Genomic DNA, 8,310 nt, shown 5'->3' with positions numbered 1-8,310 from the left:
TCACATAATCAAATCATCAGAGGACAGGGAAATATACAAAATATTCTATGAATGTATTATATTATATTTTACAACGAAAAAAAGTACATCTTTATCATGAATGGAAATTCATACGTTTATCATTATTAATAAAATATTTGTTCAGGTCCACATCAAATGAAACTGACAAAACTCTCATCTCCCATAATGCATTGCCCGTTTACCACCAGCTGCCAGCTGAGTTCTTCACCAATGCAAGTAAACTACGAGATGCCCTTTTTGGAAAGGAAGCACCCCTTCAGCTTACTTTATTAATTTCAATAAGGTAGGTAAAATAGTTAGTTCATTTACAACTATTTTCCAATATAAGGGGTCCTCGGCATCATGTTTGTTATAACGCATGTTATTATGGATGAATAGCGAGCTAACTCCAGCTAGCTAGCTAAAGTCGGGTCAACACAGTCGCTGGCTAACGTTAGCTGTGGTTATATTGCGGCTTTGTTTACACACTGTTTACAAAGGCCTGGATGCAAGTAGCTAGCTAGCCACTAGCCAGCTACCATCATCAGTGCACTCACCTGCAGCAAGGAACGACGAAGGGTAGGTAACCGGTACTACGTTGAACGGGCAGCTCCCATTTTTTCTCTAGTAACGACGTTAGAAAAAGATAATATTTCAGAAATTGGTTCTATCTCGAAATGGTATCACGCAATGCGACTTTACATTTTGTAGACTGAATTTGCTGTCACGAGTTGCAAATTAATAATCATCAATAATAATATTAATGCTTGGTTTAACGATAAATTATTGTTATAGTGATGCATTAATAGTACATATGTAGGATCTTAATTTGATCACTCTTTTGTTGCTGAGAATTTTCCTGCACGGCAGGAAATACAAACTTAATCGTGTATTCAAGGTTTTAAAAGGCTTCTAAAATGTGTAATTTAGCTTTAAAATGTCGGACATGATTTGCCCTAATGAAAAATGTATCAATCCCTACAAAACATGTCCATTAATTAGAATCCACATAGCTAATAATTCACATTTCCTGTTGCTTCATGATTATGTTCCTGCTGTAGCAAACTGCCACAAATTAAAATCCTACATCTGTAGCTATTATGTAGAAATGCTGCTTTTGAAATTCGGCCTATATAGGCTAGGTTTGAAGTTTGCCCACTGAATAACCTATGGGCCTAACCGTCTTTGTGACTATTTGTCTTAAGGTTATGGAGCTGTCGTCTCAAGACCCTCATCCTATGGCTTTGGATCTCTCAAAGAGATGTGGGAAGAGTCATCTGAATCCCAGGACCACAGAGGTTCTGGACCTGATGAAGAAGCCCAGCTGGCACAGCATCACTGACGACCATGTGTCCATGCCCTGCATGCAGCTCCTCTCTGAGAAAACATTAACAGACACAGGTGTCAGACTTTCCTATGGGACTAGGACTTGTGTTCGCTCCCCCCTTTTACATAATGGTATGGACAGAAGCTTACGGGACTCAGGGTTGTACGAGCCACACCCTACAGAGAGCCTAAATGCAGAGAGCCCCATTTCTGAAAGTATTGAGGGAGACGAGAGTCAGAGTGACTCTGATGTCATTTTGCTTGTTTCCAGTTCTAAGGAAGCACCCTCACCTCAGGACTATTTAGACAGGGGATCTGTTAGTCCCTTAGTAGATTCTCCATCCCCTGGCGCTGTCTCTTTGGGTGAAGCTAAAGGTTGTTTTCTACTGCCCCAGACACTGAGTTCCCCCAGTCCTGACAATACATATTCAGAAGATTCATCTGAAAGCACAGAGATGTCGGTGAATGCAAAACCTGTTCTTAACCTGTCGGAATTAGCTGCTGTGTATGGGAAATATGTCAGGTCTCCTGCAGATATCTCAAGTGATGATAGTGATGTCATTGAAGTTCCCATCACCAATGAAAATAAAAAGATTCACAGTTTACCTGTTGATGTTCAAAATGAGAAACGGCTGACAGGTGAAGCTAGTAATGTTGTAAAAAAAAGCCTTTCTCCACATCCTAGAACAATACAGCCTGGGGTCAGCGCTCAGAAACTCACCAACAATGTCACTCGCCATCATTCAAAAATACATACCAAAAACTCAAGTAGAATATTACCCAAGGAACATTCTGGCGACACAATGGACTCAAAAGAGAAGTCATCTAGTTCAGAGGATGAGTCTTGGTTACAGCCAACTGTCTACCTGTACAGGTGTGTAGTAGAATCTGATGACTCTGATGTGGACCGTCGGACAGTTCGACAGGACCCCTCTGAGAGCCTACGATCCTCTAGAAGGCCACAGAGAGGATCATCACCTGCTACAGAGTCAAGACTCAAGGCCACACATGTGGATGACATCCAACAGGAGTGGACAAAGCCCTCTTCACCCAGGAGCAAAAGGTCAGGAACCAAGCAGAAAACCCACCAGAGAAGCCCAGCAAAGCAGGCCGCAAGTAGTAGAAAAGCAGCAGCAAGTAAAACAAAACAGAGGGAGAAACACAAACAAGCCGGCTCATCCTCCATGTTCTCCCATGAAGAGGCAGAAATCAAGCTGAAATATGCAAACTACAAACAGGACAAAAGGGCCAGTAAATCAGAGGACTTTTGCCCTTTTGTGCACATGGAGCAGAGGGAGTACTCTGCTTGTACAGTGATCAACGATCAGCAGGAGGAGAAGGATATGAGGCGTAACAAAGGACAGCAACAACAACCAACTGGGTCTTTGTCTGGTGTCGTTCCTAAGACGTCTTGTTATCGTCTGGGTCGCCTCAACTCAAAGAGTAAGTGTCAGCCCCTAATGGTGTGCTGCCTGTGTGGTGGGTCTGCTAATGCTGTGGGCCTAGGGGACCTACACGGACCTTACTATCCAACTGGACCTGCTTTGGAGGAACAAGGCAAACAGCAGGCCCAGAGGGAAGAATACAAGGACAGTGAACTGTCTGTAGATTGTAAGATAGGCCTATGTGGCCAGGTAGGGGAGAATGGGTTATATGAACTGAGCAATGTGCCTAGAGTAGAGGCTGTAGTTGATGACTGCTGCATCACAGTCAGTGATTGTGAAAGCTCCACATTGCCTTCAGCCAAAAAGCTCAGAACAAATGGCAGTTTGATGGATGGCCACAGTCTGCCTGTGGTACCCCACAACACCAATGAATGCTGGATCCACGAGGACTGTGGCATATGGTCCACAGGTGTTTTCTTAGTTAAAGGAAAGCTCTACGGCTTGGAGGAGGCTGTTAGGTTCGCCCAAGAAACAGTGAGTCAAATTCAACGATACCTCTTTGTTTGAGATAATGTGCATTTGTGCTTGCGTATCTCGAGTGCAACATAGATGAGAACATAACTGAAAATATGATCATATTGCTGTGTATGCTAAATCAAAATGCATTGGTGTCTTCCTCACATTCCTGAAATGTAGCTTCGGTCTGCCTCACTTTATCAAAATATGTAAACAAGGTCAAACTGAAGCAGCTCAGATAGACAGAGGACCATTATGCTTGTGACTAGGTAACACACAATACCTTACTCCTTCACTGTGTCATTGGCCTCTCAAATACAGCTTTATGCAAATATGCTTTTTTACATTTCCTTTCTTCTCCAGGTGTGTTCAACATGCCACGCAGCGGGTGCAACCATGGGCTGCTTCCAGAAAGGGTGCCCCAATAAGTACCACTACAGCTGTGCAGCTCAGTCAGGTGGGAAGCTGTCCTGCTCTGCCTATGTACAATTATGTCAATGAAGAAACATTGTGTTGACTAAATGCTTTATTTTCTATCTATCTTCGCAGGCTGTGTGCTTAACGAGGAAAACTTCTCCATGAGATGTCCAAAGCACAAGGTAGATGTAGCAATTGTCATTCCAGCAGTACCTGGTAAAATAACAAAACACAGGATGTTTAAGGAAATATATATTTGTGAATAGCTATCTTACTAACATTTACAAATGTAAGAGTAATGATTAATAAATGGTGAGCAAACGGTTTGTAAATGCCTTATAAATGGTTTATTATGGACCCTTAAAATATAGGGTTGCCTAAAGATCATTACTTTTTGATCGGCGATCTAGGCAATTATATCTGAAATATTGCACTTTTGTCCTTTCCAGAATAAATCATTCAGAGGTGTGAACATGCCAGACAACAGATGACAGGAGAGAAGGAATTGGACACCATGGAAGGTATGTGATTTTTTATGCCCTTGACATGTTACATTCATCATGTGAGACCAGACGGTTTAAAATGTACAAACTATAGATGTGTGTTTGGAAGGGCTCCGGGTTTATTTGTAAATAGGACGGTATTTAGTCATTGATGCTCATCAGTCAGACTGTGAGAGATCTGTGATTGTGCATCGTGTTAGAGCTTGTTTTAGTGTTTGGAACAGCTACGCTTCCCTAAGACTGTGTTGATTTGATTGTTTTCTCCACAAATAAGTTGAGCATCTTTACCCACAGTATGTTTAAAACAGGACTTAGGGTAAGATTTCACTATTGTTCAAAGTGACATCAAACTCAAAGAAGTTCGTGCTAACGATCCTCTGGAGCAGTAGTTCCCAAACTGGGTCGGGACCCACTTGTGGGTTGTCGCAGGGGTCCAGGTGGGTCGCGGGATTACATTTTTTGTCCATTGCATTTTTACCAAAAAACATAATTTTTTTGATGATACATTTTTGAGATAGAAAAATGCTTTGTGTGAATTTAAATGATTCAAACCAAATAGAAAATATAATGGACCTATATATTTGTAAATAATAGCCTATAATCTTTGAGCTAAACAACCAGGCCCCATTGATTTTGTTATAATGTTTGAGCATAGGAATACAGCACTAATCTGTCAAAATGTGTAGAATTGCAGGAAATGTGCTTAAGATCTGCCACATTTTCTCCCAGCTCCATTGCAACATGTATACAACTGCAGAAGAACATTTGCTTTATAAAGCAACATTTTATTTAAACTTTACGGCAAAATGTGTAGAATTGCTGGAAATGAGCTTCAAAACGTAAAATGTTTCTCTCCACTTATTCTTTTTATATTGTATTTTTTACTTGTTCTGTCTGTGTATGTTTTTTCACAGCTCAAACACTTAAGGTGGATCGCGAAGCTAAAAAGTTTGGGAACATTAACATTTACATTTTAGTCATTTAGCAGATGCTCTTATCCAGAGCGACTTACAGGAGCAATTAGGGTTAAGTGCCTTGCTCAAGGGGACAACATCGACAGATTTTTCACATAGTTGGCTCTGGGATTCAAACTTGCCACCCCTGCTCTAAAGGATTCTAAATTCAAGTTCGATTATTAGTTGATTAAGGAACACACACACAATCTACAGTGTCAGTTTGACAGGGAATGTGCACAGAAATGGCAGAAAAACCATGATAATTACTTTGAAGTTTAAAGAGGTTTGAATTTAATTTAAGAAGTGTAGGTAGACCTTCCCTCAGTGAGATGAGCTGTGTGGAACATGAGAACATACCTAGTGATTGGGACCCTGGCAGAACAAGGTGTGATTTGATTTGCCAACTGTGCTAAAAGAATATCCTCAATCTGCTGCAAGGGCTTCTGGGTTAACATTCATAACATACCATGTTGAAACTGATTTCGATTTGCTCTGCAGTTGTAAAAAAAAAAATATGTTTTTATCTCGGGCAAGAGATAAATGAGTGAATGTGGTGCAGAAAATATGTACTTTCAGTGTGTGACCCTAGCTACTATATAGCTGTACTGTAAACTTGAGTAACTGATTATTTTTGTCCAATTCTATAACAGTGTGTCACTGTTCCCTTGTGTTTCCCTGACAGCTAAACCTCATTGGCAGCAGCCATCGGATAGATACTCTCCTTCAACCCAGAGAAGAGGCTGTGGAAGAACTGCAACATTCTATTCATGTTTTCTTTTATCTCTTGAATGTTTACATTGAGTCCATGTTACTTTAGTATTATTAATGATTCTGAATTGATTGTTCCAATGAAGCCAAATGCTCTTATTTTGTGTCTGCCTGCAGATGGCCGTGGTCTTTTTGGCCCATCTCCACTGTAGAAGCTTGAGAGTTGTGTTGCCAGGTTTGTTGTGCTGTTTGCTTTGTTGAAAGACCAAAATATCACTGTTGGTCCTCTGTTTTATTTTGTTGAAGTTTTATATCTATGTTTGGTTTTTTTACCTTTTAATACTGAAAGTATGATTGACATGTTTTTGTGTTCACAATGTGTGACAGACTTGCTATTGTTTCCTTATTTGATAGGAACCTTTATTTAATAGGAACCCTGAGAGAACAATAGTTCCGTTCAGTATTCATCCTAATTAACAGTGATTGAAAGGCCAACCAGTAACTCCCCTGATAATATGACTTGTTTTGCAAGATTGCTACTTTGAAATTCAGATTTCTGTATGTTACTATAAGGATTTTTGCATCTCAGATTATCCTGGTAGTATGCTTTGGTAATCATTCGGATCTAAATGTCAACAGAGGAAGTGATGGATCTCCAGAAAGGCTTCTATGGCTGCGCTTACACAGGCAGCCCAATTCGGATATTCTTTCCATTAATTGGTCTTTTGACCAATCACTTCAGATCTTTTCACATCAGATCGGTCAAAAGCCATTTTAGTGAAAAAAATATCACAATCGGGCTGCCTATCTAAATGCAGTCATGAAGACATATTTATTTTCTATTTATGATTTAATCATGTCGTGCATATTTATTTATGTAATGTTCAGCTGACATGGTGGTAGTGCTGCTCAATGAGGAAAAGGTACAATGTCTGTTTTGCACAAAGTTTGCAAAGGTTGGTACATTCAACCCACTGGGCACACACTGGTTGAATCAACGTTGTTTCCACGTCATTTTAATAAAATTACGTTGAACCACGGTGGAATAGACGTTGCATTGACGTCTGTGCCCAGTGTGAAGTGATTTTGAATTTGACCTGATATCATTGGCTCTAGAGATTATGATTTTATACTGGGTTCTGTTAATGCAGTCCATTAAGGAAATGTATGGGTGTTCCAGTCTTACATATGTGTGAGGAAGAGATGGCTAACACATGGAATGAATTGTCTGTAACAGCTTGCAACTGTTGCCTTTTTGTCACCTGTTTGAATAAAAGCTGACATTCTTGTGTATGTCCCCTGTTTTAAGATGTGATCCTTTTCATCATAATGAATCTCTTTTATTAGATGTAGCCGTGATTCAGTGGGACAGGTTAGGTTAAGATATTCTGTATAAAAATGCTCGAACATATGTTGAACTTGTGTAGCACACAACAAAGGGAAGTCTGGATGTATCCGCGCTGTTTATGTTCTCTATGTAAGTACAGTAATTGTAGATAACTGCCCTATTCTAGACTGCTACAGTCATGTTGAACCATTCACCCTCTCCTTGTATGAATAATTATTCTGCAAACTGTTCAGACGCCTTCTGTGACCTATTCTTCTATTCCTCTACCTTTGTTATCAGGAATAATCTGCGCTCAATGTTTTACTAAACGTGTCTGCCTCACTTTTAACTGGGTGTCATCCTGACCTGGTGGGTGGTGCTCAAAGAGCATATCTCACCTTGTTGAACTCAGAATATAACTGTGTTCCCACCTGCTAAAATAGACTGGCATCCCATTCCTGTATGAGAGACCTGTGGCTTTGTCTCCATGCAGAGGGTTTAACTGAGCAAATCTCTGCATTTTAAGCAGCCAATTTCAAAGAGAATATTCAAACAGCTGTTGTATTTCCTCCCCATGGAAGATGAGACTATATTTAGCTGCCTTTCATTACAAGGGTTTACACATGGCCAGCCATTTGGAATGGCAGCTCCATATGCTAACAGTTTCATCTCTTAGGATCTTAATTTTAGCACTTTTGTTGCTGAGAATGCTCCTGCACTGCAGGAAGTACCGATGAACTTTGTGATTTACATAAATTCACTGAAAACCCACACTAACACATGGTTATGCAGTGTCTTCAGAAAGCTTGTAGCATCATACCAAAGAAGACTCAATGCTGTGATCGCTGGCAAAGGTTCTTCAACAAAGTACTGAGTAAACGGTCTGATACTTATGTAAATTTGATATTTCAGTCTTTTTACTTTAACATTTTCAAAAAACATGTTTTTGCTTCATCATTATGGAGTATTGTGTGTAGATTGATGAGGGGGAAAAACTATTGTATACATTTTAGAATAAAGCTGTAACACAACAAAATGTGAAAAAAATAAAGCGGTTTGAATACTTTTCCAAAGGTATTAACAGTAGCACTTTTCATGTAGCCTACTTTTGGCTTAATTATTTTCCTGTGACAATATAGATCAAATGAAGATCCTACACCTGTAGGTGACTG

General features: G+C 40.0%; 1 protein-coding gene across 2 annotated transcripts; it reads left to right on the top strand.

Annotated features, from left to right (window-relative positions):
- The first annotated feature begins 194 nt into the window (after positions 1-194).
- Positions 195-7,104, top strand: LOC106606935 (transcription factor 20). 2 transcript variants are annotated; one of them, XM_014203421.2, is made up of 6 exons: positions 195-304; positions 1,206-3,245; positions 3,591-3,684; positions 3,777-3,826; positions 4,094-4,165; positions 5,786-7,104. In XM_014203421.2, exons 2-5 carry the CDS (start codon positions 1,209-1,211, stop codon positions 4,133-4,135), a joined length of 2,223 nt encoding a protein of 740 aa, XP_014058896.1. In that variant the 5' UTR covers positions 195-304; positions 1,206-1,208; the 3' UTR covers positions 4,136-4,165; positions 5,786-7,104. The 2 variants fall into 2 exon arrangements, with proteins under 2 accessions (XP_014058896.1, XP_014058898.1); XM_014203423.2 differs by having other exon boundaries at positions 294-579.
- The last annotated feature ends 1,206 nt before the right edge of the window (positions 7,105-8,310 follow it).

This window comes from Salmo salar, chromosome ssa06 (genome assembly GCF_905237065.1).
Source record: "Salmo salar chromosome ssa06, Ssal_v3.1, whole genome shotgun sequence".
Taxonomy (NCBI): Eukaryota; Metazoa; Chordata; class Actinopteri; order Salmoniformes; family Salmonidae; genus Salmo; species Salmo salar.
This window is presented reverse-complemented; position numbering and strand designations above follow the sequence as displayed.